Genomic DNA, 26,009 nt, shown 5'->3' on the forward strand with positions numbered 1-26,009 from the left:
AATAACTGAGTCGTATATGTGTAATTAGACTGGTTCTTGAACACACTGTAATAAATGCACTCCGTTCCTTTCCTCAGTTCTGTGCATACTTTCCTCAGGGAGGTGCCTCTCGATACAGCGGGAATCATTTCCCCGATAAGAAATGGTACAGGATATAATGGACACTGTTTAATTAACATAAGTGCGAGATACGTAAAAAAGAAGAGAACTCACACCTTACCGGATCTACAAGAAATCACAGCAGTGGCGCTGTGTACATCATTGTATCCTATAGCAAGTAATTCTATTGCATGGAGCCGATGCTAATGCACCCTGCGAAGGGGACGACATATCCACTGCGAGCATCTCCTGTCTTCTCTTCACACTGAAACTGATAGACAAAGTTCAGCAGCTCAGAGGCTGTAAGCGCTCAGGTAACTTGACATTTTGCAGTTGGGTGGTAGGCGGAAGAGGGAGAGGCTATTCAGGTTATTCTTTCACTGTTGTGCTTAGGTCTGTGAACACGGAAACTAGGTTTCCGCAACCATTATTATGATTATTTTGTTGGCCATTTAAGTTAAGAGTTCTTAAGCCTGTGGGTTATAAGGAGCGAACGTCACTGTTATTGCAGTCGAAATAATTAAAGTGCAAAGCCTTCGAGTCCTGCAAACACTCGTCAAAGCAAGAGAGCCTGCTGTTGTGAATAATAATGAAAAGACAATGACAACTTGAATTGGGTATCACAAACCCGAGGGCTCAATTGGCAGTAGCCAACCCTTGCATTTCAATCAATCTTTGAGATCTGAAACACGTTCTGAATAATGCTCCTTATGAAGATACATCTGTCTAAAGGTTAATAGTATCAAAAAGAACCCTCTCAAAGTCTATAATAACAACTCAATAGCCTGCGTGTCTGCCACGTTAAGAAGCTCATAATAGAGGTAGAGGCTCAACTGTCACGAATGAATGAGTGAATGAAGAGAATACCGATGGAGGCTTGCACATTCCGCTCACGGTACAATAATGGATGGCAATATGTGATGTCGGGTCAAGAGTTGGACATGTTAACAGTTAAGCGCTGTGTTGTGCTGCAAGGCGATCCCAGAGGAACTCAAAGGTTGTATACGGGGCGTAGAAATCCTCAGGTATCTTGGGCGTCTCCGGTCAAAGTCAGAGGTAAGAACTCTACTGTGATCAATAAGACTCACTGTGGAACCCCGCCTATTATACGACGAAGCCTTAAACAAAGTCCCTTATGTGTGGCTGAACATGCTTCATTGATAAATGTTATACAAGATGTCAGGTATCTGATACAGTGTTTAATAATTGGACAAATCACACCTACAGCAAGGACCTTGATCAATACACACAGAAAATTCAATAAAAAAATAAACGAGCCATAACTTACATTTAAATCACACTTTTCCATTCTAGTACTGCGTCAACCGTTCATACATCCTTTTCGTCATCTGACATACCTCCCAGACCCTCAACAGCTTTCTCGAATTTCTCGGGCGACCAGCCATAATACGCCTCCAACTTCGCGCGATATTCTTTCAGTTTATATTGGTATAGCGTCGGATCAGGATGGGCTACACAAGTTTTCAATCAAGTCAGCACTAGCGGGTTTAATTATTTATGCGTGATATATGTGAAACTCACGTTTATGAAAAGTGATAGACTAAGTGACAAGTTACGAACTCAAGTCAGTTTAAAACGAACATAAAGAAGAGGGTGAAGGTTTCACTGCGTACTCTATCATTCGGATTCGGAGGATCAAACCGGACACTAGAGCCTGCAGTGCTAGGATCGTACTCAAAGCCCAATTCGCGCATTACCTTCATCAAATTCCTTCCATCAGCCAAACCAGAAAAAACGAAAAGGAAGAGAAGATTTTGACACGATGATAAGAAGGGAACTCACCTGCAAGAATTGATCCCACTTCAACGCACCCTTCTTATCCTGCGCCTTCACACCAATAAGCCTCCGTGCATATTTCACAGTCTTCTTCTTCAGTCGTGCAAATACGTCAGCAGCGTTTTCTCCGCCCTTATCTTTGGGTTTCTGCTTTGATTCTGTATCTAAATCTTCATTCGGAACGACATCCCTATCCTTCCCTCTAAGTCTATCAAAGAGGTTTCTACGCTCCTTCTTACCGGAGTCGGGAGGAAGATCGACAGGCTGTTGTTCGGGTCGTGTCTTGACTTTAGACTTTGATTCGCTTCGTTGTCGTAGATACGAATGTGCTGACTCGGCTTTCTGTTCTAGTGGTGGTAATGGTAAAGAAGCAGTCGACGCGAGGCCGGTCGTGCCAGATACGCCAGACGTCAGTGATGGAGTTTTCACACTGGCACTTCGTTGACGGGTCTTCTTGTCGTTCTTGGGGATTGTTGGAGATGGAGGCGCTGCTGACTGAGGTGAGAGGGGAGGTGATGGAGACTTTGGAGGTTCCAAAATTGGTGATGTAGGCGTTTCTGTAATAGATGACTCAACTGTCTCGACAGTCGATTTCTTTTTCTTTTTCTTCTTGGGTTTTTTCTTCTTCTTGACACTTTCGTCATCTGCGTCTTCTACGATTGTCTCCATCGACTGCTGCTCTTTGACAGCTGTCGATAGTCCTACAGAAATTCATTAGTGAACGCAGATCGGGGATGCGTAACGGATAGAAGGCATACTTTCATCATCTTTCTTAGACGGTACCGATGCTTTCGCTGGAGGCTTCTTGGTACTCGGGAATTTCGGCGGTCTCGTAGCAGTAGTTTCTCCGTCTGTCCTCAACACGGAAGTCGAAGGGAACAATCGACCTAGTCACCCATACTATAAATAAACGAGCAAGAATCAACCACCAATCAATCTTACGCACCTCTTAGATTTCCTAATAGCAACAAAAGAGGATTCCTCTGTCTTTCTTCAGCATACGTATTGTTCGATAAGTCAATCGCGTCGGGATCTTCGAGAGCCCTTTCAATCGCTTCCCTTTGCTGTCGCTTCAACTCTTGGTCTTCATCCTCATCATATTCATCAGACGATAATCCTTCGTCCGAAGTCTGATCAAATTCTTGATATCCATCCTCAGAGTCCGAAACAGCTTTGAGACTTGGCATAGATGTCGTGGAGTCATCATCACTGTCCAAATCAGGACTCTTCGCTTTCCGCTTCCCGTTGTGCGTGCGAGGATGACGGACGAGAGCTTTGCCTCCACTCTCGGAATTGCCGTACAACACGTCCACAGGAACAGTCAAGGTAGAAAAATGCGAGATACGATACCGAGCGTCGACTAGCTGCCAGAGCGCGTCTATGCCTTGTCCGGATTCACGTATGTAGTTCTATTCATCAAAACGAGAGATTACCTCATTAGCACACGATATTTATAATATTGGGAACTAGAACTAACAGCGTTGAGCCGATCCCACAACTTATTGAGTGTCGCTTTGTTCTTCAGGTTTGATAAGGGAAACACCATGTTTACGAAACTCGAATAGTCGAGAGCTGCCTTGACTGAGATCGGTTGCGCCTCTTTCCACCTGACAAACTCGTTGAAGGTCGTCGAGTCTCCGTCGAATTTGAAGCTGGGATCCTGACTTAGTAGAGGTGTCTCCATGAGGTCCATTAGCCTCACAGCCTCCTAAATAGCACCGTACACGTCCACTGTTAATTACTAGACACACGTAAGTAGGTGCTGAAGACTCACTGCTAAGTCACCAACGGCATCCCACATAAGCTGTGGGCATCGCCTGAGAATCCTCGGATTCTCCTCCTGAGTCGCATTTAGGCAGAAATACAATGCTTGTGGTGAAAACTTTGAACCAGGAAAGCAAAGTTCGATGATTGCTGAGTCAAGGAAAGACGTATACATCCTCCTGATCTCTGAGCGTTCGAACTCGTGGCATCCTTGTGTATCGTTGCTACTCTTAAAATATGGAGAATAATGTGCTGCGTCACGGTAAATTGCATGAGACTTTGCGAAGAGGATTAGGCAGGGTCTTCACGCACGAGTGTTCTGGACGATTGAACGCAGTCGCTGTTGGAGAGCAGAAACGAGTTCTTTGAGTAGCCCGTACGCCGAATGATAGACGTTGCGAATCATATCGTCGGACTTTAGCTGCGCGGAAACTTCTCTGTCCCTGAGACCCAGTTCTTGCAGCTTTCGAAAACTCTCGTATATGATGACCCAGCCTGATGCTAGCATATGTGCATTGTGTGTGCTAGTGGGGAAGAAATTTTAATGTGGATATCCTGACAGTACAGGGGTGAGTACGAACCATACACCAAACTGCTCGGCAACGAAGGAGGGGGAGAGCATATAGTCAGGATCTTCGGACCCTCTTCTAGGTGGACAATGACATTCTATTTCACGATTGACGATGTCATAGCAGAGGTCAGGGTTATGAAGGGCATTGATGAGATCAATATATGCTATTATAACCGTTTAGCATGACAAGTTTCGTCGTCTTACAGAAGAAGCATTACCATCCATCTGAGACTGTGCTATTCTCATGGCGGTTTCTAGCTGAAACGGGGCTTTAATGGAACTGTTCATATTTGCTAAAGAAGTCAAACATCATTATTGCTCTTAGTTCTACAGCTCTACGATGAGTGAGCCAGAATTACCTTCATAAAGATTTCTCCTCTCATCCCTTGCCTTTTGCATCTCATCCTCTACGGCCGAGAAAGACTAAGCTGCCAGTTGTACCAGTACAGATACAGCCGAGATCGCACCAGCAAGCAATTCAAGCTTTTCGCGGCCTGAGATCTTGACGATTTCACCGGTACCGAATGAGCCTCCCTTGCCATTTCTCAGCTGTAATGCTCGGAGAGTAGAAGCAGGTACGACGGATTTCTCAGTAGCATTCTTGCTGCTGTCTGATATGCTTTGCGTGCCTTTCTTGACAACTGCTCGAGGGCCGGTGGCACTTTTGCCTGTGGAATGACCCCTGTTGGACATGAACGTCGAAGAGAGAAGTTGAGAAACGGACCGACGTCAACTCAATAGACGCGATGATCGACAACCTGAAACAGATGCAAACAACGCTCAAGAAACGCGACGGAATTTCACAACTTTTGTTTAATCTCACGATGGCTTTATTTTCCCGTATAGAGACATTCTGTTACCCGGATTGAAAGCATGCCTCGAGATCACAACGTGCGGAACTAGCAAAGAACGGGAAATGATTTGTTCTGCAGATCGGAAAGCCACGCAGACGGGGGACGATTGTTACCATGGCCTATGTTGATGAACAGACCGAGCCTTCTCACCGAACGTCCCGCCAGGTGTGAAAGATGACACAGCAATTGAAAGGGGATCACATCGACGTCTGACAATTTATTGATTTTCCTACGTAGGCAACAGACGTCGGTGATTCGCCGAAAGAGAGTGTCCTGGAGACCGTCACCACAGCCGCATGGCCTAAAGTAGACCGACGTGCCCACGCCTGGCCCTTCATCTCTGGCCACAACTACCACCTCAGTCACTCCTCTCTTTCTCCTTCCAAGTCCTCTAGAGCTGCGCTCGCTTTCTTTCTTTTCAATTCTTCTTGTGTCTTTAGTTCTCTTTCGCGCTTTCCTTACCTTCCTCTCTATCCAACGTCTCCGAGTGAAGCAGTGCTCGCTCCGTCCTTGCTCCACGCATCACCTCTTCATCCGACGCACATTCGTTAGCTTTCACAATGGGAAATCTCATTTGGCACGAGTGGGCGAGACTTATTTCCCTCACTGGCGCAATCTGTGCGTCCCCAGCTTGCTGTTGAATGGATAGGAATTAATATTTATGTCTAGATGCTGTTTGGGCGGGCTACTGGGGAATATTCTACCGCAAGTTCTTCTGGGACTTTGTCGGCGGGACTCTCCGTGACCCAGGAGGAATGCAGTGCGTCATGATATTTTATTCTATCTCTTTCGTCCTCACTAATGGATTTGTATCTGTCGCAGAGCACCAAAAAGTGCAGGGTTCTTCGTTGCCATCATAATTCATGCGCCCGTCCTCCAAGTCCTCTCTGTCATCTTCGGCGCTACACTTATTGCACTCGAATGGCCCTTGCCTTTCTTGAAGAATTTGACGATATATCGGTCCCTTGTCTTGCGCCCGGTTCTGCTTCTTGCGTTGTCGTTGTTTACGATATTTTTCTACCAGGTAAGGCTATCCTTGCATCATCAACGCAATACCGACGACTTATCTTTCCTGTAACTAGGGTACAAATGCGGCTTTGTATTCGTTCATAGCGGCTATGGCGTATGGACGCGCATTGGCTCTGGGTGAAGAGATGGAGGTGGCGAAGGAGAACAGGGGCAGGGGAGGACATGCTTAACACGCAGTTCCCGCGCGTTTGATTGCTGTTGACCAGGAGTCGAGCAGACAGGTCTGCGTTGATTTTAATCGTCAAGTCACTGACACCATTTTTTTCTTTCTTTTTTCTGTCTTTACTCTTTACAAATTTCGCCCCCATTTCTTGATATCAAGATAGCTTATTGTTATCAACTTTTTTGTGTGATATACGATCGATGAATCCCGTGTGTAGCTTATGTTGCGAATCCAAAGCTTTTAGAGGACAATAAATAAGTTGTGTCGTGTGTGTGCTTGACAGGTTTAGTATTTTATTTTAATAATATCCCTAGGTCTGGTAATGTCATGTCCGAGATGGCCGGCTTTGACTTCCGTTCTGGTAGTGACCTGCGAACCTGAGTGTTCCTAAACTCCGCGAGCAACGTCGATGCCCGACGAATGCTCATCACACCGCTTCTCAGACGCATAGCGACACGTCAGACAGCAGCAGCAGTACCGGGAACACATCTCCAAGCGCTTCGTTTCCGAACTACAACAAGGACCGACATCAGGATCAGGTGTACCAGTAATTGTGTTGTTCCTACCAATCCTAGACGAGCAACGGCTGCGCCTAATTCAGGATCAATGATGACGACGCCGCATTCAACCATCATCGAGCAGGTTGGCGAGCGGTTTGTGAAGGCGCGTGATGCGGGTGACTTGTTGTTCTTCCCGTCGACTGTACATGTACATGAGGAAGCTGGTGTGCAGGTGTGTCCCAATCGTTCATCTCGCTACCCAACTAAGCCAAGATTCTCATCTAACTTTTTCCTCTCTGTCCCAACTCGTATCCGCATGGACTCAACACCATCACTCGCCACTCCAACACAACAACACAACAACACTGATAACCGAAACATCTACATATGCATACATATGACTCGTAGTTTCAAATCCGCTTGTGTCCTGCCCTACAAAGCAAGCCGACATTACCCACGCCGCATTTTGATTCTGATGCAGAGGCACAGCAACACGGTGTACATCGAGTTGACAAGCAGACTGGCAAGCCTGACCCTTTTGCGCCGCCTTACATTCCCAATTTGCTGATTGGCGAGCTGCGCGATGAGGAAGAGGGGGAGGAGTTTACTGTTTTAGTGAGCATACGACATCCATGACGTTTCAATCTAACGTGCGTGTGTTGATTGAGATTCATATTAGTTGAACAAGTATTCGGTTGTACCGAATCATTTCCTCTTAGTGACGAAAGGTATTATTATTATTACTACTTGTCATCCTTCGCGTTCATTTAAGTATTCTTATCTGACTTCTTATCGAATGAGAGTACAAGTCCCAGGCCGGTCCACTCTACCCTGCTGAACTCGTCCAAACGTACCTGCTTCTCGACGCTGCACAGCGAGTAGGAAAGGGCTTCTTCGCATTCTATAACTGTAAGTTAATCTAAAATGACCTTCCTCTGCCTTGCATAACTAATTACGATTGTCATTCAAATTTCAGGCGGAGATGTTAGTGGTATGTGTGTCCTTCGGAACTCACTTCGAGATTCGCAACAGGGTCTTGACTCTTGATATCCATATTGAAAAGGTGCAAGTCAGCCGCATAAGCACATTCAGTTCCTACCCGTAGACGATGACGGACCTCCGATCGAGAGGCTAGCCAGGACAGTGGAGTTACAATCTGATAGTCAGTCTTCCCTCCTTTACTTATGCTTCTGATCATTGTCCTCACCTAAGACGCACACATACACACACAGCGAAACCATTCACGCTAAACTCCCTCCCCTTTGCAACTCACGTTCGTCGACTTCCCTCACTCTCTTCCAGAACACCGCGCCCCCAACTCGAGGAAGCACTAGAAACAGCCTTCGTAACGCTTCTCGACCTCGCGATATCAACCATCCGACACGATCCCACGCACCCCGCTGGATCACCGTCTTACAACGTGATACTCACGCGCTCGCATATGTATATCGTACCCCGACGGAGAGAAGAACACGTGCTTCGCGAGACGGGTGATAACTTAAGTGTAAATGCACTTGGCTTCGCCGGGTTGTTGCTTGTGAAGAGCGAGAGAGAACTGGAAGCTGTGAAAAGGGAGAGTGTGGTTGGGATTTTGAGAGATGTGGGACTTGAGAGCGTGCATGAGGAGCAGATCGTTGGTGCACACGATACGGATTTGTTATTATAAAATGATAGAAGCAAGAAGCCTGTAATTTAGACTATCTGACACGCCAACTCATTGAATTCATATCTGTAATCTACATTCGTGTTTTGCCTGAAGAAACGTTTGAACGGTTCCATTCCCGTTGATATTGTTATTATTACGAGGCTACATGGACATTGGACTGCTTATCTGGCTTCAATGCCTGATTCCGGCTGGCTTACTGCGCAGTGCCTCGGTGGAGTGGTAACGCCGGGCTAATTTGGGATGTAGATAAGTCCTCGCGCAAAGCAGACGAAGATTCAATAGGAGTCATCCGTGGACTTCGGGCTGTGCTTTATTCTCGCAGGGGCCAAACCGGAGCATGTGGGCTTAGTCAGCTGAGTAGTCGTGTCTGAGACTGGCAGATTGAACATCGTTCCAAAATTGTTGTGTGCGGGCGGATAAAATGAGGCTTTCCGGTCGTTCTCTGTAGTTATGACCTGTTCTTCATGGGACAATTAACTCTCTGTATAGGGTCTTATTCTCTTCGGGTACTACTTTGCTAGAAAAGCCAGGACGGATACGTTAATTGCTCAAATTGAGGGCGCAAAGGGCTCTGGGAAATCGATGAAAGGACGCAAAGATATCAGACGGGACTGGGAAATTGCTCCTTTTTAGATGGGTGCATAGTGTGCACGTGACGACGTGAAAGCGTCTAAAGACGGACGCAAAACTTCTTGCCCACCTCGCCTCTGTGCTCTCTGCCCGCCATCTTATGATTTTCTTGCAACCAAGGTATGATGCCCTTTTCTCCTCTCCCCTCACCTGCCAATACAAGCTCACACCCTTGCCCCTGCAGCATTCGCCTACAGATTAACAGAATTCACTTCGGTCCGCTTGCACTCTTCCGGGTCGACACAGACAGACCACCATAGAACCAGCAGAGCGTCGTCACTACTTAGACTCACTTATCGGCTCGTGTCCTGCCACTCCATGGGATAATTGCGCACTCACCACGCTCAGGTTGTCTGTACCAGATACCCTGTTCCCTTGCCCGGCCGCCTAAAGTAAAAAAAAACAAGAAAAAAATCCATAGACTATATCCATCCTTCGTTACCGGCTCACTCTACTTTGCCACCTCTTTCGTCATCCACAATGCACGGTATTAAGACACCATCTTTCTTGCGGTCCTCTAGCAGGCCCTCCTCTCCTCTCCCCTCGCCACCGTCTTCTGGTCGTGGCGACTCTGACAGCGGAGCTGAACAACGTCCGGCGCGCCCATTGACAAAAGCGCTCGCCTTGACTTCTTTCAGCCGAAAGTCCTCCCCTGCTCCGGCCCGTTCCACAACACCGGTGCCACTCGTACAGGACGGTTCGTACCTCGAGTCTCTTGGCCTCAAGCTTAGCGAGGCGGTCACCAAGGCGCTGGCGCAGCCTTCGGGCACAGTAGGAGCCGGTCCCACCGATGTGCTAAATGGGAAGCGACCCATCCCTGCTGACCGGGGCCGTGTGTTGGGAGAACTCATTGCCTCGTAAGTACAATAATTGGCAGTCGTTCTTTTACGTGCGAATTAATGATATTTATTTGTTCCGGACGTCTACAGAGAGCTGCACGCGAGCCGAGGAAATATTCACCTGCAACGTGCAATTCTCAGGCTCTTACACCGGCCGCTGTCCGTCCTCATCACGAATCTGTCTTCGATCCTCCTTCCGTTGTTGTCGTCTCCCGCGTTTCTCAGTCCTGCTGCCCCAACGGTTTCAGCGCCTAACCCGAATCCGACACAAGCGCATGCACTGGCAGCTGCCAGTTTCTCAGGCGAATTGTTGGAATCCCTTGACGGCCTTGATCTTGATCTCAACCATGACCATAGGGGAGATGGACTGAACAACTTTAGGGAGGGGCTCGTTTCGATCATTGGAAGAGTGGTTAATCCTCTCATCGGAGGCCTTAAGGGCGATCTTTTACCTTTGATTCGTGCATTGGAGACGGTCCACCCGACTTCGTTGTCATCGGTGTCAGTCAAGACAACGACTAGCTACAAGGCTACAGCACATCAGCATCAGCATCCGTCCATCGTTTCTTTGCAAGCGTTGATGCCCATCTACACAAAGGCGCTTCGTCGGTACACCGAGTCGAAGGCAACACAGGGCACGCTTGCTGCATTCCTCATTTCGGCTATCTGGGCGGCTCTTGTAGCACTCTCGCACCGCCCAACCGTGCCTCGCTCCCGGTCTAACTCGATGTCTGCAACTTCAGCAGCGTCATCGACTGCATTTAAGAAGCGCCTTGCCACGTCGACGACGCCACCACCTACTCCACCCCCTAGCCGATTCTCAATGAAGCTACCGGGCTCACGTCCTCCGTCTCCTGTTCACGCTCCAGTTCCGAGCACTGCTTCAGACGCACGCGTAGTGTACGATTTGCTCAATATGCTACCGAGACCGTCTCCAACGGTAGAGGCAAACCGCATTGCGCGCGAAGCGGTTGATGAGGCCTTTGAAGCGTTGGGCGCGCTAACCGCCTTACTCGGTGCAGTCGATTCAAGCACCGAAGTCCGCGAGGACTTTGATTTGGAGCTACTCACCGAGGGTTTACCCGTACTCATCGCCTTGCCAGTCTTACTTCGCTGGTCAGGACACGGCGAACCGCAAGTCATACCCGCCATGCTCGGTATTGACGAGCGTGAGTACCGCGAGGGCTGTCTCTCTGGCTTTGGAAGGGCAGATGAGTGCGAGGAGATGGTTGCGGAACGCATGGTTGATATACTGTGCAATGAGGCGACTGAAGATTTGAAGACGAAGGTTGTCGTGAAGTATCTAGAGGGGTGTCTTGTGCATTGACTATCTTTTGTTTATTTCATCTTCCTCTGGGCGGCTTCTTTGACTTTGTCATCTTTGGAAGGTGGTTCTCATTGCTCATGCGGTCGGTCTAATGTTATTAGGTTTTCAAATATTTTCCCTTGGGAGTATTCTTCGCACCTTTGCCTTCTTTACCCGCATAGTAATAGAAGTGCATGCCACTCATTTCGGATTTGTATGCTTTATTGCTATATTGAACGTGTTGCTGTTGTTGTTGTTTCTACATATCTAGATAAGCTGGGTTGTACCAGTATCAAGGACAATACATCCTATTCTATTGTCGTAGATAGAGAGAATAAAGAGGTTGTTTATATTACGTCCGTGGGGCTTCATCTTCCCTTTTGCCCTCAAATCTCTCAAATCGCTCAAATCTCTGGAGCCACTTAAACCTCTTAAATCTTGTGTATCCCGTATATACGAGAGAATATCGAGCTAACGAGTGCCTCGGAACCAGGAGTTTGGACAATACACGCGACTCCCTTCGGGTGGACGTGTGCAGGGGCGTCGAGTTCGACTTGTGCAGGGACAGCAAGGTGGTCATTTCGCACATTTTGCATATGGGTATTTTGTTCTTGTTGACGTTGTTCGCGATCCAGTCTAGCTTGGACTTCTGCTCTGTTGTCTCCTGTTTTGAACCGTTTTGGTGAGTCGGGGGAGTCGGGAGCGAGCGGAGAGAGTGGGGAGAGTGGAGAGGAAGAAGTGTATGCTTCGAGCGCTTCGTCCCGTCGGTCGACGACGAGCATTCCGCGCGTTAGTTCGCCAGTTCTGACACAAATCAGAATTAGAGTAAATTGTAATCATCAGTTGTTTTGTATTGCTGGAGCAGCTGCTTGCTTACCTTTCGATTTCAAATAACCTTTGCTGGGCTCTCCACCCTTCTTGGAGTCTCGGTACCCCATGTGGGTCGTCTTCGATTAGCTGTGGTGGGTTCTGTGCTGCGCACCAGACTGCGACGACGTCATGTAATCTAAAATTAGTATTACAACGTTAACAGTCAGTAGTCAGTAAAAATAGAAATAGTAGGACGCGGCGTATAGGGGGTAAAAAAAAAGTTGTGTCGACTCGTCGTTCAATTAGTATGCTTCCTGAACCTGAAGATAGACATATAATACAGTACATTGGAGATTGAACTCACTCCATGACATCTTTCCCAAACTCGCGCATAACCTCACGCGTTCTCTCTAGGAAGGCGCTGCTAAAATGCACGAGTGGGGACTTGGACTTGGATCTCTCCATCCGTCCTTCTGCTTCTTCTTCTTCCTTGCATACGGCTTGTTTTGGCTTTTCGGAGGCGAGGACGAAAGTTGGGTCGATCTGGGCTGTATATTGTGGGAAAGAGAAATCGTGTGGAGTCGTGACGTCGAGCGGCAGGAGGAGGAACCTATCGAGGGGAAGTGCACCGTCGATGAGGAGTTCTTTCACTGCGTATGGGTCCGCGAAGAAGTTGACTATATGTGGAGAGAGACACCGAGACTTAAATCAGTATTTTAATAACGCCCCGCAAAATTAAATGAATGTGCGGGAAAATGATGAGGTGAATATGAATGATATTTAGACGCACATTCGGCAACAGGACTTGTATTCCCCGGTACGTCAAGCGCACCGCCCATAACGACGATCCTACCAATACGCTCGCGACATAGAGCAGGATCTTGCCGTGCTGCGAGGGCGAGATTCGTCAATGGACCCAATGCGATGTACGTTATCGTCCGAGCTGGATGGGTCTTGATTAACTCAAGGGCAAGTTCATGTCCTGGCTTGTCCGAGAGTTGTAAGAACTCTACTCCTTTATCAGTTGTGATATCCGGATATCGGTTGGATATGTCTCCCAGGCCATCTCTAACACCAATCGAAATCAATCCATTAATACATGGTCATAAATGGGCACTTCGGAGAGTGTGTGCAACTTACCGTCCGTGAAAGTACTGCGCACTATGCAGAGCTCCTTCTAAAGGCCCCGCTGCTCCTCGAGCAAGGAACGGCCTAGACTTGAAATGCGGAAACCTTTCCTCATCCTTGGGGAATTTCTCAAAGTGACGCGCGAGAGTGTCATACAGCTTCAGTATATTATCGCTTTAAAAGAGAATAAGAATAATAGAGATTGAGTCAATCCGGGTGAACTTAAGAAAGTAATTGATGTTTGGCGTACTAAGATGCATCTACATCCGTGTTTCCTGCCAAATAAGAAATCATGTCAAATTCTATAAGTACGAATGCTATATTGCTTATCAAGAGATACGTACCGAAGGATACTATGATACCCAAGATCTCCAGCTCAGGACATGCCAGAGCATAAAGTCTACGGAGATTTATCAACCAAGGTCAGTTTAGGTTTTTATCATTGCATGGTGTTCCTGCATACAAAGCGACCATATCATCCACCCCAGGATCCGTATCGACTTTACAAAATCAGCCATGATTGTTCAGGAGGAACAAATAAGCGCTTACTTATGACGGGAATGGCCATGGATGACGATGAGTGTATCTACTGCACGAAATCGCAGCTCAGAACCAACGAACGTTCCGAACACCGGATGAACATCTAGCGCGCGCTTCCCGGAGCTAAATTTCAAACGTAGGACATCCACCCGAGTTGTCAAGCGAGGTCGTCGCCAACTAAATAAAATACGTAACGGTTAGATAATTAGCCAACAGGAACAAAGCGAGGCAAAGCTTGTCTTTGCACGATCCGCATAAAGAGCAAATGGAGAAAAAAACATGACGAAGACGAGATTCGAACTCGCGAGGTTTCCCACTACGGATTTAAGTGTTAAGTAACAACTTGATTACCTAAACATAGCGCCTTAACCACTCGGCCACTTCGCCAACATATGAAAGGGTATTTTATTGAGGTATGCCTTGAGGAAGATGAATTTGGAGAGTTGAAGCATAAGAATAACCGATAGCCGGAAGGCTAATCTGATCGACTGTGGCAGTGTCGCCGAGCCGCCCGCGTCGTTCTGGAATCTCGGCTTTTCTTTCGTGCATCACCTGTCACGACCGTTCCATGCAAAGTGTGGCACACTGGTCTGGCCTTCCCCCTCGGTAGCAATACAGGTACAGCAACCAAAGATCACCATCTCTGCAATACATTCCAACAGAAAGGCATGCACATTTCTTTTCGCTGTCATTAGCCAAGCAGTACGGCATTCCGAAGCGAGTATCCTGGACATGTACTGTAAAAAAGTCATTCGGGCATCTGCGGCACAAGCCATTATTCGTTCGAAGATATATCTCGTTGCGAATATGGGAGGTCCATTCATTCATCTATTGAAGAAGCTAAAGCCAAGGAGATGTGAGTAACGACGCGGTCAGAACGGGCGGCCAAAGCGGGACGAGAGTGTGAGTGTGAGCCACTTTAATTTTTTCGGAATGCACGAACTTCTTCTCTTCCCTCACAGTAAATGCACAAACTGGAATGCGGACACTAACTTTTAGCCGCCCCACCTCCTATCTCTTCTGAATCAGAAGCAAAGCATGGGGAAAGTCCCCCGCAAGCTGCCGTTCGACCTCAACGACAAGCATCACCATCATTACGGGTGGCTTTATTCAGACACAGGAAATGAATTCTACGAGGGTATTGATAAATTCATTTTCGTTTGAATTAAGTTTGCATTAGATGTGCGTTCCGCCGTTCCTTTTTCCCACCAGCATGTGCCCATAGTGTATTCGTCGATCCTCTATCAGGGTTGGAAGTACAGCCACTGTTCGTCGGCTCGCCTCGGCATCCAACGATCATCATCGCCCACTTTCTTCTAAAGTTCCATATCTTCATCTTTCGAAGACTGGGATCCAATAAAGGCGAAAACAAGAAAAAAGGACTTCGACTTGTATCTGCTTCTAACTACTTCACTTAGGACAGGGGAGCTTCATTTTTACCCTTAAATGATGAATCAAATTCGAAATTCTATTCATTGGACATAAGTGTATGTGTATATCTGTATTGCGTATAAACCCTTACCTTTCTTCTTTCTTCCTTCCTTTCCTTCTTTCGTGCGAGCTTCGGTTCTCCTGGATGCGCGTGTGTATGTGCCTCGGGCGAACTCTATTTATGTTTTATTTCAGGAACCCGCTCACGGAGGATTTTAGCCAAGAAAGAAAAAAGCGATGTGTAGGTGATTCGTCCCATCGAGCTTCTAGTCAAGCTTGGAGAATCATCATTCGTTGCAACACGACTCCAAGGTTCTTTTACTTCAGGGTCCCATGCGAACGCGATGGGGATACTAACATTTCGCGTGGCACAAACTCCCTATTCGAGCGCGATCTGCATTGGTCGTAGTAGTCCCTTTCGCTGTAAACGGCATCGGCGGAAGAGCGCAGGTCGCTATATTAGTCTAAAGAAACCTAGAAGAGTGGGGGGAACAGCATAGCCGTATTGTTGAAATTGTATAAACGCTGAAAGAAGCCCTCCACAGCATACGCAGCACTAGTATTACGAGATTCCAAAGTCATCCAATGTAAGTAATCCCCTTCAAGAGTACCTCTCCTCGTAGCTTTTAGATCTCAGAAGTTGACAATCCCTTGATCTGATTTTGGAACTTATGCGTCTTTCCGACGTCGGGACTTTCTCCCCCCGTCGACCCGTCGCCGCCGTCATTCTCACCACCGATTCCCAGGTGGCACCGCAAGATAACAAGCAGCTAGCAATGCCGCCTTTAGCCTCTGTTGTATATCCAGATTCCCGCGACCCCACTTCTCCACCTTCGGCTTCTAGAATACGAAGTCAAAGTCTCTTCGAGCGTCTTCAATCCGATACGGGCTATCTGCTCCTCGGAGTCTGATTACGGTAATAAACTACACACACATGAAGAAAGAGTAAGGGGCTAATCGCCTTTTTGAGCGATTCATATGCTCGCGGAGCTCGCATGAGTGCGTTCTCAGGAACTGCCAATAGAAGTGTGAAGTTGGAATGTTCGTTTCGTCTTTGTTCGTGTACGAATGCCGTGACGGAGTTCTCCCGCTGGAACCGAGTCATTCATTGACTTGTAAGAGGTCATTCCTCCTGACCTGACCTGCGGGTCTCGGGTGCTGAACCCTTCGTTGTTCAATGATTGAACCATTGAACATTGAGTAATGACTTCATTATACCTTCCGCGCCACCGCGACATGTGGACTCCTGCCAATGAAATGTCGTCAGAAGACGGAAAAGAGGAATGACGAGGGACTATATATTTCACTTCCTCGGGCTAAGCGACGTCGTCACTTGTGGACCTTGGGAACCAACACGGCCTCCTTCATGGTGCCCGGGGCGGTCCGTTTCCCTCACGAGTCAGAAATATACGTGCATATATGCAGCTAAAGGCATACGCGGAACCGGTGCTTTGGTCGTAGACATCGCTGTCTAACAATCTAGTTCTCGTCAATCGCACATTGTATTTTTGCGAACTTCATCGAACCGATCGTGAAGAGCACATGCTAGCTTGCTGTTTGTAGAAGATATTGGTATCCGTAAACCCTGCTACGGTGTTGGTCGTGTCTTCTAGAAGCTGTCTCCCTACAAGCATAATTTGCACTGTGAGTCGCAGCAAAGCGTATTGTATTTTCGCGAACCTAACCAAATCGATCGTACAGAGCACATGTTAACTTCGCTATCGGCATCCACACCCACTACTGCGGCGTCGGAGGTGGTCTTCTAGAAGCTGTCTTCACTGCAAGCATAATTGTACTTGGAGCGCAATTACCACTCTTTCCGTCGAATGTGCTCGCAAACCGAGTAAGCTGTGATCGGAATGAACACAAGAAGTTATACCTTGCGGGACACGCTCTTCTCCGGAACGAGAGGAATGGAAGAGTAACCGTGTCACTCCGAGAAATGGAGGCGGCACATGTACGTTCTTGGCCAGCGGGACAGGTCCGCTGTGTGTATTTGAGGATCTGCCAAATATCTGCATTCACCGCATCTTGGATAAACGTTGTCAGCGCGGTGATAAGTGCGAGGAACCAGTAGACCTGTCCATACCTAAACCTTTTATTTCCCCGCACGTCTGATTTGGCGCCTCGAGTTCTTCGCCTGGCAGGTATGATCGATTTCACACCTTTCCGTCTATGAACGCCTTGTATTCGTATGCGCAGTTCACCATTGGAGACCGGTGGTTTCGTACCACAATCTCCGACGACATTGTTGAACAACAACGGACGATGCGCGAAGAGTATTTTGACCGGCTACTTTGGTTACAGCGGAGCGTCAGCGCTGTCGATGGTGGATGTCTGCTTTATATGCACATTTCATAACCAAAATGCGACATTTCTTTCGTTGTCAGCGTTGTTCTGCCAATATTAATCACCATCATTCAGATGGCCAAAATGATGACAACGCGCAGTTGTGCAATTCATCCTAGGATGGTGACATATGATGACTATGTCCCGCTGAAACAGGGTTTATGACAGAGAAAGCAACTGCTAATACTTTGAGCACCGATGAACAATAGTTGTACGGAATTCCGCGACTCACCTTGTTCTAATGGAAGACAGCTAAATCGTCTCTCGATCCGGGCCACCGAAGAAGGCATGATCACCAGTCAATTGCGACGGACGAAAAGGCCAAGCACATAAGATCCCATAGGCCTGTCAGCTACGGCGGCCTGAGATGCGTGTATAAGGCGTGCGTCAGGAGCTTGAAATCCCAAGTCCGAACGTCGGTACCCATGATACTCCGAGTCACCCACGCGCGCTTGTCAGGATGGTTATGTATTCTAGACAGCAGCTATGACTCTTCCAGTATACAAGAGCCGTCGGCGGTTGTGAATGAACGTGCGCACGGAGCGCCGAGGATATTAAAGCTGACGCTCATTTATACTCCAATTAGCGTTGCGTACGTGTAGAACACGTCTTGCTTACACCAGTAGTGGTCGATAAGCGAGTGAACAATTCATAGCGTCCAGACACTAGTGAAGTATGAAACGTAGAGACTGAATAAGCAATAACGCGCAAGTTCCGAGCACGAACCGTGACTACGGGGAGAGAGAGATATAAATTTTATCAAAGGAGCGAGCAAAAAAAGGACCTGGCAGCGGCGCGCAATAAGCTTTAAAAGGCACAAGGGTTCTTGCAGAGGCTTCGAAACCCTAGTACAGCTCACGGCAATATGACCATTTGCACGCGCACGTCTGCGGACATCGCGCGGTGGCTTTGACTAGATCAGGAAAGACGGCGAGCAGAGGGCAGGGAACCGGGAGGGGCCCGGTGACTTAGAACTGACGAGAGGGATGCAGCTGGGCAGGTAAGGCCTCAAATCATAAATGGCTAGGACGCAACATCTTCTGGAAACAAAGTTCGAAACAGACCTAGGATGGGCCAGCCAAAGTGCGGGGCATGCGTGTGCCTGATGCCATAAGTCAACACGCAGGAGAAACAGAGGGAGCATACTCGTATCTATCATCCAGTGAAAAAAATTGAAACCGAATTGCCAACTCTAATAAAATTTCCTGACTTTCGGCAGAGGGGCAACTGCGGATCGAGGAATGCACGTATGCAGCTCGTAGTAGGTAGGCAGATACGGACTTACGGACTAGTAGTAGTCTTCTGAAGAAGGGGAATATGGTTGTGAAGGGAAGAATACAGCAGAAGTAGTAGTATAAGAGGAGAGCTAGTAGCTCGGATATGGAGAAGAGCCGAGGCCGTCGCAGAGGTGAATAATATGAACGCATACACGCGGAGGATGGAGAGTTCTCGAGTTCTATAGCGAAGGGCAATGGGCACTGGGCTCCGGCGAGCGAGAAATAAGCAGGATAGAGAATGTATATATATATATATAAAGAGTAATAATATGCGTCTGCTCTCTTTCCTTGACCGTCACGGCACCTTCCTGGGCTGCCTGCGCTATAAAGACCTCTCTCGCCCATCCGTACCGATCACTTCCGCACTCTCTTCCTATTGTGGCGCACTCCCTCTTCCCTCTTCATCTCTTCCTCTTTCTCTCTCTGCCACGACCGCCGTCCCTTGGCTAAACAATGAATGCACCGCCCCGCCCGAGCGGGCCTCGCAGCATTCAGCGCTCCCCGTCTCCTGCACCCTTCGCCCCGCGTCCAGAAACAGCGCCTCTAAACATATCGCGTCGCCCAACTCCCTCTCTCTCCCTTGCTGTGCCAGGCTCAACCCCGCCCTCCTCTACCCCTCCAGTCGCCAATGACATCGCCCCCGCACCGTCCTCAAGCTTGCATCCAGGAAATGCGCGTCAACGCGCGCGTCCCATTACTCCGCGGCTCAACATGGGTGCCGTTGCCGCAGCGAGTGCAGCGAGCTCTGCACAAGCCGACAGCAGACGCAGCAACGACGAGGACTCGCCACCTTATAATTACTACGGTGGTGGGCCCCCAAGGCTCTCAATAAACCTCAATTTTGAAGCAGTCGACCAGCCGACAATCCGGCCCCCTGCACAAGGAGCGCGGTCTGAACCGCTCGACGACATGGGCTCAATTCGGCGCACAATCACGGAGATCAGCTCAGAGGAGATCCGGGCGCCATCGTATGGGCAGGAAGAGTGGTCGGACGACGTGCTCGAAGACCTCGACCGTCTGGGTGAGGGTGCTGGTGGTGCTGTACACAAAGTGAAGGATCGTCGAAATAACTTGATCATGGCGCGCAAGACAATTACAACGCGTGAAACACCATCTAAACAACTCCTCCGTGAGCTGTCGTTCATGAAGAATACCGTCCATCGGAACATTTGCCGTTTCTACGGGGCATACATTTCGCCATCGTCAAGCGAGGTGAAAGTCCTGATGGAGATATGCGAAGGTGGCAGCTTGGAAGCGATTGGAAAACGTATCAAGGAAATGGAACGAAGAGTGGGCGAGAAGGTCGCCGGACGTATAGCAGAAGGGGTTCGTTCGTTTCTTCCTCTGCACTTGATGGTCCGCTGATTTAATATTTGCGCTAAAGATTTTCGAGGGGCTTGCATATTTACACACAAAGAGGATTATTCACCGGGACATCAAGCCATCAAACATTCTCCTCACTAAAGAAGGCGTTGTGAAGTTAGTTGATTTTGGAGTGTCTGGAGAGCTGGTTGACTCCTTGGCGGGCACGTTCACTGGGACAAGTTTCTATATGGCGGTACGTACGCATTTATGCAGATCATTTTTTGCTACCACTATACGGGCCTTATTTAACAACCCCTCTCACACAGCCTGAACGAATAAGTGGGCAGGCCTATTCTATCCGATCCGATGTCTGGTCAGCTGGCCTTACGCTATTGGAGCTGGTCACCAATAAATTTCCTTTCCCTCATGAAATTGGACCAATTGACCTTATCTTCTATATTACTCAAAGCGACGTGAGTAAATATTTCATATTCTCTTTGGCACACTCCTATATATTTACGCGCTCACGTTCACGGAAGCCTCCGAGTCTAGAAGATGAGGAAGATATAAAATGGAGTGACAAAATGAAACACTTTATACAAGTAACGTGCGTATACCTCATTTTCCTTAATTCAATCCATTGACGCTCATCGGCTAATGAATTCCTTCAGGTTGACCGTCTCTGCAACCGAACGACCGACTCCAAAGGAAATGCTGGCTCATCCGTGGATTGTCGAAAACATGAAGAAGGAAGTGAAGATGGCCACCTGGATTCGCCAGGTCTGGGGCTGGAAACGGCAGGATGGGTACAGTGTCCGCTTCGAGCCATCTTTTAAATCACGCTTACCGTAGTAACCCGGGGAAATTTTTGCAGGGTGTCGAGGCCAAGCTCGAGTCGACACGGCACAAGCGAGGACGGGTCTCCGGCGAGCGACTCCCCTCCGCGAACGGACAGTTAAGGACGAGGTCTGGCTTGCAGACGTCGCAGAGTATCAACGTGATTCCGGCCTATGCAGGGCCGCCTGCTCCTCCCGCATACGTCCGAAAACGGTGCACCGGTACTCTTCGACGCGTCGAACTCCCGGCTACAGGCTGAGGTTATAAAGGGGGAAAGGGAATGGCATGCGCAGATTCAATTCAACCTTACACGATTTTCGGTCAGTGATATGGACACTTTTTAGCAAAGAAATTGGGTATGATACTGGATAGCTAATATACCAATCCACATGTCGCTTCGCTGTAATTTTTCTACCTCAAAAAATGCCATGGAATACTTTTTTTTTTGCAAGCTTAAAAAGATTCATGCCAATCAGGGTGAAGGCAGGTCACGTTATCGATGCATTGATTGTATGCGCTTGGTTTATTTGTGCACGTTGGGCCACCGGCATGATCGGTACGGAACAGAGGTTGTGCACAGCCACCGATTCTGCCTCCGCTTGAGCCTTGCCCAACTGAGCAGCCACGCGCCCTCTCTCTACTCCTGACCATCCCGTGTTAATCTCGTCCGCTATGCCTCCGCTCACCATCGACGCCGACGGCTGGTTCACGGCTGTCGACGCCACTCAACCCAACTCCAACGCGTGTTCTCATGTCGAAAAGCCTGGGAACGAAAGTTCAACTGATTTATCCAAACCGCGAGAGCCATCCGGAGCAACCACAACGGAAAGTACAACAACGAACAAAGGCTCATCAAATGACCAGATTAGTCCACCCAGTGGTATCTGTGTCGAAATACCTGCTCCACCGCTCGCAGGCAAGTCGGTAGAAGACAATTCATCTGTTTCGTCGAGTTCAATCTCTTCGTGGGATACGGATGCGAAGGAAAGCTCGGCAACTAGCAACTCATCCAGTGACTGGGTCACCGGCAATACCGACACTCAGGAATCAAATAATACATGTCCCATTGGTAAGAAACCTACCGATTCCGCTTCGATCGTGTCTACTGCTTCGACAAGTGCCAGTTCACCCACTGAGGAGAGCTCGACGTCCTCTGCAAGTGGCACGCCCAAGAAGCTAAGGCCACGGGCCCGTTCAGCCACCTTGCCTCCCCCCTCACTAGGACTTGACCCCAAACTCCTTGTCGGCAAGGTTCTCACACACATACGCCGTTCGACAGGCCATCCTACGGTCACGCTCTCCTTTGCGGATGGAACAACTTATCAAATTCTTGTCGACGGATACGACCCCCGGAATAGCTCGGGCCAAAGCACCGAATCGTCCCCTTCCTCACGCCAATGTGTACTGGAGATGGACGAGACTCTACTGCGCATGCTCGAAGTACCCGGGCGACATGTTGTCGACCGTGCAATCGCGGACTGCGCGTTCATCCATCTTGCGGATAAAGCTTACGAACGTCGCGAGTGGGAACAGAGCTGGCAACAAAGTCATGTGGCGGTCGCTTTCAAATTTGCGGAAGAGCGACGGTGGCATTGTGTATGGGCCATGCGTGCCGAGTACGACGAACGAGGGTGCATATTCCGTGCGTTTGATGACGTATATCTACAGGCTCTTGAGCGCCCACCGCCACGCTCGCCACAAAAGATGAAGGCTAGTAATTCGTCCCCTCGTCAGAATTTGCCTTCGCCACAGAAGTCTGGGCCGAAGGACCAAGTCCAATCTTCGCCACGAAAGTTTCCTGCTGCACCTGAGCCGCCTCCGTCGCCTACTGCAACTAAAAAGACGGCGAAACCGTTTCCGAAGACTCCGCGGAAGAATAAACTTGGAAGGAACGAAAGTTGGAAAAGCAATACCTAAGCGCCGTCTCAGGGGGAAAAGAATTAGCCTTTTTGGACATTTGCATTGTTTAAAAGTGGGTCCTTTTTTCCCCTTAATTGTTCCGCTCATGATTGACAGTCTTGTTATTTGGTCATTTCGTCAGTTGTACTATATGGACACTATCCAGTGCTCGCAGAACAACAACAAAATGAAATGAAAAGGACGGACGTAACGAACGAAGTTCATATCGCAATGTACCTATACTAACATCACATCTGCAACGTGTTGACAGTCGCTCACTCATTTGTATATTTTGTACTATCCATTCGACGGACAAGTTTTCTGCACATTCGTCATTCCTGCATTCCCTCGCTCATTTATCTCACAGTTTTTCCGTTTTTTTCCTATTATCCAACTATCTATGTACCCCGCGCCGTTTAGGAATTCTTTCGTTCTTAATATTATTCGAACATTCGAAAACACTTACTAGTATGGTGGGGAAAATGAACGAACGCCGCTTTGCAACGAGGCGTATGTACTACGTAAACAATTTCGACGACACACCGTATCATGAGTATTTTACGTACGGAATTAGGGGAGTAATGAAACAAAGAGGAGAGGGGGGGAGGGGGAAGTTGATTGTTCTGCTCACATTGACAGACTATACCTCGGGCCTCTGTTGCTGTACTAAATAAACACCAGCAGGTGCTTGCAGAAATGCAACATATTGTCAGCCGCTCATCTGCATATTGGTATGTACCCGTTCGGACCCGTTTTCGTGTCTCCCTCACTCATTTATCAAACAGTTTGTCCTACTATCTATCTATTTATCCCCGCCCTCACAGATTCGGTCATTCTTCCCAATATTACTTGGACGTTCAAAGATTCGAAAAATAGAATAGACGAACGCCACCCTGCAACGAGACATACGTAAATTTCTTTTGCACAAAGCATTGGTATCATCGATGCGCCCCTTGCACCACGATATTACGTATGAAATTAGTGAAGAATATATGAGCTTGAGAATCGAGGTAACTTGTACGTGTACACGGCGATGGCTCAAATCCTCAGGCATTAATATCAATATTGGCAACCTCGACATATAGAATCAGGAGGGAATATCCGATTTATGCGCATTAACTTGCTTATTGCTCGCGCTGTTATCCTTGTTTTCTTGTTTTTTGTTTATCCGAATCCGAGTCGCTGCTCCTCGGCTTCACAGGTGATCGGTTTGCTGTGTTGTAGAATTCGTTGATATTTTACAATTGGAGGGTTGATGCTTTACTGATTTTCTACTTCTCGGAACTTTGTTTGGTCTGCTTTGTGCTGGACTTCCATAATATGCAGAGTTGCTGATTTTATTATATATTTAGGTCGCGAGCACAGCGACTACTCGAATCAATCTTATAGTTGTTACTTCACTGGTTTGTTCAAGCTTTTTCTGGATTCTTAATTGGTCTACCTTATCTTGTACCTCTATACCATCCGATATTGAAGACTTCTAGACAGTTGCCAGGATATCCTCTGTGATTTGGCGATTGATGCTAAACGGACTTCCCGCCTCTTGCTTTGTCTGAGGCTTCGTGGAACTGGCTTGGCTAGTTCATCATGATGAATCTCAAGGCTGTCGTTTTTCCGATTTGCCGCTCCTCGGAATCTTGTCTGGCTTAGCTTTGTTCCTGTGCTTCTCTAATATAGTTGTGGCCAATGCATGGCGTTTCATTAGTTGCACGCTTCAGAAATTTTTGACTCCGCGCATAAGTCTTGGATACCTTTCCAACCTATCCGTTCCGATAGTAATTGCATCCGATATTATTTCACCACGTTTTGTTGGATTACCGTCAAACTTCTAGGTGAACAGACGAGTCTATTAATATTGAATGAGTGTGATTCTTTGCTTCCATCTGCAAGGGTTCCGGTGCGTTAATCTCACGAGAAATTAGGACAACAACTTGAACATGACCCAAATCCAAGACTTATACGAATTCAACGTCATGAATATGCCGGTACAATTGATACGGTTGATGACAAATTACTTTCTGCTTATTCCATCATGTTAACATCGTACTAACTCGACAACGCAACATCTTCAGCCTGAATTCACCACCGGTATACCATACACGGCGATGATTGGAGGATTAACAGAAGCTGATGCACATGCGAGTGTATACGACATGGTACGGGAGATTCCGAGTTGTTTGCTTCGCTCGCGCTCGAGGCGCACTGCCCTGTGTAAATGAAACTTAGTAACTCAGTAGATGGCGTTCCATGATGTCCTCATGATGTCCCGGACAGAACCATCGAAATGACATCAATAAATGTGTCCGGACGAACATTGATATTCAGGTATACAGAAATACTCTGTATGCGGGTAAGCTGGATAAAGCTCTCAGTTGCTTCCTTTTCTTCATAAGGATTAAAAACGTTGTCGACGTCTCGCAACTACATCATAAAATGATAGGATGCTTGAGACTGAGAACTCCGGCTTGACCAAGTCTATTCCGCGGACATCTGAAGCACACGATGTAATATTGTCAGAGAAGGTGAGGAGCTCACTCAATGTTATCTTTGTTGGTATAAGTCATTAATACTAGAATCCCAAAATGTTCATTGCATGTTTGACAAGTCCGGCATGCCCGAGTTTCTCCAGGGATGATGAAGCGTGAGTATACACATGTTTCCGAATATGGCGGGGAAAATACAAGACACCACTATTCTTTCTTCATGCACTCCTATAATTATTAGTACCTAAGCCGCGGGATTTTCACACAGGAGATGACTACTATTACGCGTGTAGAAACAATTGTGCATTCCATGAGAATGAGTCACTGAGATTGCAATGTTTAATGACGAGTTTTGAGTAAAGCGAAGCGCGATGTTTCCGGGTTCGCTCTAACGGAATAGAGACGATCTTCATGAATAACTGGCAGTGGACTCATATTAGGCAGATTGTCGAGCCAATCGATGGTATTGTCTGCCTTCCATTCTAATCGTACGCACTAGTACTGGTTTATGCATAACTGGCAATGGAAGTTTAGTATAGTCAAGGAGGTTATGTCAGGACCAATAGAGTTCCTTTCTTATACCTTCGTGGTGTCGGACGCGTCGTTTTGTTACTCGCCAGGCCGCAAGGAATACAACGAATCTCGGTCATACAGAAATGGACCGCGAACGTGGGAACAACTCGCGACGCGTCGCGCGTTTGAGTCCCGTGACTTTCGGTGGGCCAATTTATT

The 26,009-nt window shown here is 47.8% G+C and overlaps 9 protein-coding genes and 1 non-coding gene across 10 annotated transcripts; 6 read left to right on the forward strand and 4 right to left on the reverse strand.

Annotated features, from left to right (window-relative positions):
- Positions 1 to 1,428: 1,428 nt before the first annotated feature.
- On the reverse strand, positions 1,429 to 4,924 carry FOMMEDRAFT_156484 (uncharacterized protein; the record flags this gene model as incomplete). The annotated part of the gene is made up of 13 exons (XM_007266761.1): positions 1,429 to 1,571; positions 1,642 to 1,660; positions 1,734 to 1,817; positions 1,903 to 2,597; positions 2,655 to 2,783; positions 2,843 to 3,305; positions 3,374 to 3,604; positions 3,671 to 3,912; positions 3,973 to 4,184; positions 4,242 to 4,395; positions 4,450 to 4,524; positions 4,591 to 4,638; positions 4,699 to 4,924. The coding sequence occupies 13 exons, from the start codon at positions 4,922 to 4,924 to the stop codon at positions 1,429 to 1,431; spliced, it is 2,721 nt and encodes a 906-aa protein (XP_007266823.1).
- Positions 4,925 to 5,428: 504 nt separating this feature from the next.
- FOMMEDRAFT_140848 (uncharacterized protein) lies at positions 5,429 to 6,513 on the forward strand. The gene is made up of 4 exons (XM_007266762.1): positions 5,429 to 5,703; positions 5,755 to 5,845; positions 5,908 to 6,109; positions 6,168 to 6,513. Exons 1-4 carry the CDS (start codon positions 5,646 to 5,648, stop codon positions 6,282 to 6,284), a joined length of 468 nt encoding a protein of 155 aa, XP_007266824.1. The 5' UTR covers positions 5,429 to 5,645; the 3' UTR covers positions 6,285 to 6,513.
- A 169-nt stretch (positions 6,514 to 6,682) lies between these two features.
- FOMMEDRAFT_20275 (uncharacterized protein) lies at positions 6,683 to 8,491 on the forward strand. The gene is made up of 7 exons (XM_007266763.1): positions 6,683 to 7,009; positions 7,186 to 7,392; positions 7,457 to 7,505; positions 7,579 to 7,686; positions 7,754 to 7,768; positions 7,841 to 7,939; positions 8,010 to 8,491. The coding sequence occupies exons 1-7, from the start codon at positions 6,887 to 6,889 to the stop codon at positions 8,441 to 8,443; spliced, it is 1,035 nt and encodes a 344-aa protein (XP_007266825.1). The 5' UTR covers positions 6,683 to 6,886; the 3' UTR covers positions 8,444 to 8,491.
- Positions 8,492 to 9,553: 1,062 nt separating this feature from the next.
- On the forward strand, positions 9,554 to 11,239 carry FOMMEDRAFT_85559 (uncharacterized protein; the record flags this gene model as incomplete). Its single annotated transcript, XM_007266764.1, has 2 exons — positions 9,554 to 9,930; positions 10,003 to 11,239. The coding sequence occupies 2 exons, from the start codon at positions 9,554 to 9,556 to the stop codon at positions 11,237 to 11,239; spliced, it is 1,614 nt and encodes a 537-aa protein (XP_007266826.1).
- Positions 11,240 to 11,649: 410 nt separating this feature from the next.
- Positions 11,650 to 13,807, reverse strand: FOMMEDRAFT_108237 (nucleoside hydrolase; the record flags this gene model as incomplete). The annotated part of the gene is made up of 9 exons (XM_007266765.1): positions 13,706 to 13,807; positions 13,620 to 13,656; positions 13,501 to 13,556; positions 13,407 to 13,431; positions 13,169 to 13,330; positions 12,819 to 13,096; positions 12,393 to 12,705; positions 12,096 to 12,224; positions 11,650 to 12,022 (listed from the first exon to the last, which is right to left on the reverse strand). Exons 1-9 carry the CDS (start codon positions 13,722 to 13,724, stop codon positions 11,650 to 11,652), a joined length of 1,392 nt encoding a protein of 463 aa, XP_007266827.1. The 5' UTR covers positions 13,725 to 13,807.
- A 168-nt stretch (positions 13,808 to 13,975) lies between these two features.
- On the forward strand, positions 13,976 to 14,823 carry FOMMEDRAFT_156489 (uncharacterized protein; the record flags this gene model as incomplete). Its single annotated transcript, XM_007266766.1, has 4 exons — positions 13,976 to 14,004; positions 14,058 to 14,138; positions 14,194 to 14,552; positions 14,696 to 14,823. 4 exons carry the CDS (start codon positions 13,976 to 13,978, stop codon positions 14,821 to 14,823), a joined length of 597 nt encoding a protein of 198 aa, XP_007266828.1.
- On the reverse strand, positions 13,977 to 14,083 carry FOMMEDRAFT_t38. The gene has a single exon. It is a non-coding gene; the product is annotated as a tRNA-Leu (tRNA).
- Positions 14,824 to 15,995: 1,172 nt separating the features above from the next.
- On the reverse strand, positions 15,996 to 17,655 carry FOMMEDRAFT_20279 (uncharacterized protein). The gene is made up of 3 exons (XM_007266767.1): positions 17,217 to 17,655; positions 16,808 to 17,157; positions 15,996 to 16,751 (listed from the first exon to the last, which is right to left on the reverse strand). Exon 3 carries the CDS (start codon positions 16,363 to 16,365, stop codon positions 16,135 to 16,137), a length of 231 nt encoding a protein of 76 aa, XP_007266829.1. The 5' UTR covers positions 16,366 to 16,751; positions 16,808 to 17,157; positions 17,217 to 17,655; the 3' UTR covers positions 15,996 to 16,134.
- A 2,007-nt stretch (positions 17,656 to 19,662) lies between these two features.
- On the forward strand, positions 19,663 to 20,910 carry FOMMEDRAFT_86379 (Pkinase-domain-containing protein; the record flags this gene model as incomplete). The annotated part of the gene is made up of 5 exons (XM_007266768.1): positions 19,663 to 20,079; positions 20,138 to 20,311; positions 20,385 to 20,531; positions 20,598 to 20,665; positions 20,730 to 20,910. The coding sequence occupies 5 exons, from the start codon at positions 19,663 to 19,665 to the stop codon at positions 20,908 to 20,910; spliced, it is 987 nt and encodes a 328-aa protein (XP_007266830.1).
- Positions 20,911 to 22,116: 1,206 nt separating this feature from the next.
- Positions 22,117 to 22,812, forward strand: FOMMEDRAFT_85197 (uncharacterized protein; the record flags this gene model as incomplete). The annotated part of the gene is made up of 1 exon (XM_007266769.1): positions 22,117 to 22,812. A coding segment is annotated over one exon (696 nt), but the record flags the coding sequence as incomplete, so codon positions are not given.
- Between the last annotated feature and the right edge of the window lie 3,197 nt (positions 22,813 to 26,009).

Source organism: Fomitiporia mediterranea (assembly GCF_000271605.1).
Source record: "Fomitiporia mediterranea MF3/22 unplaced genomic scaffold FOMMEscaffold_6, whole genome shotgun sequence".
Lineage (NCBI taxonomy): Eukaryota > Fungi > Basidiomycota > Agaricomycetes > Hymenochaetales > Hymenochaetaceae > Fomitiporia > Fomitiporia mediterranea.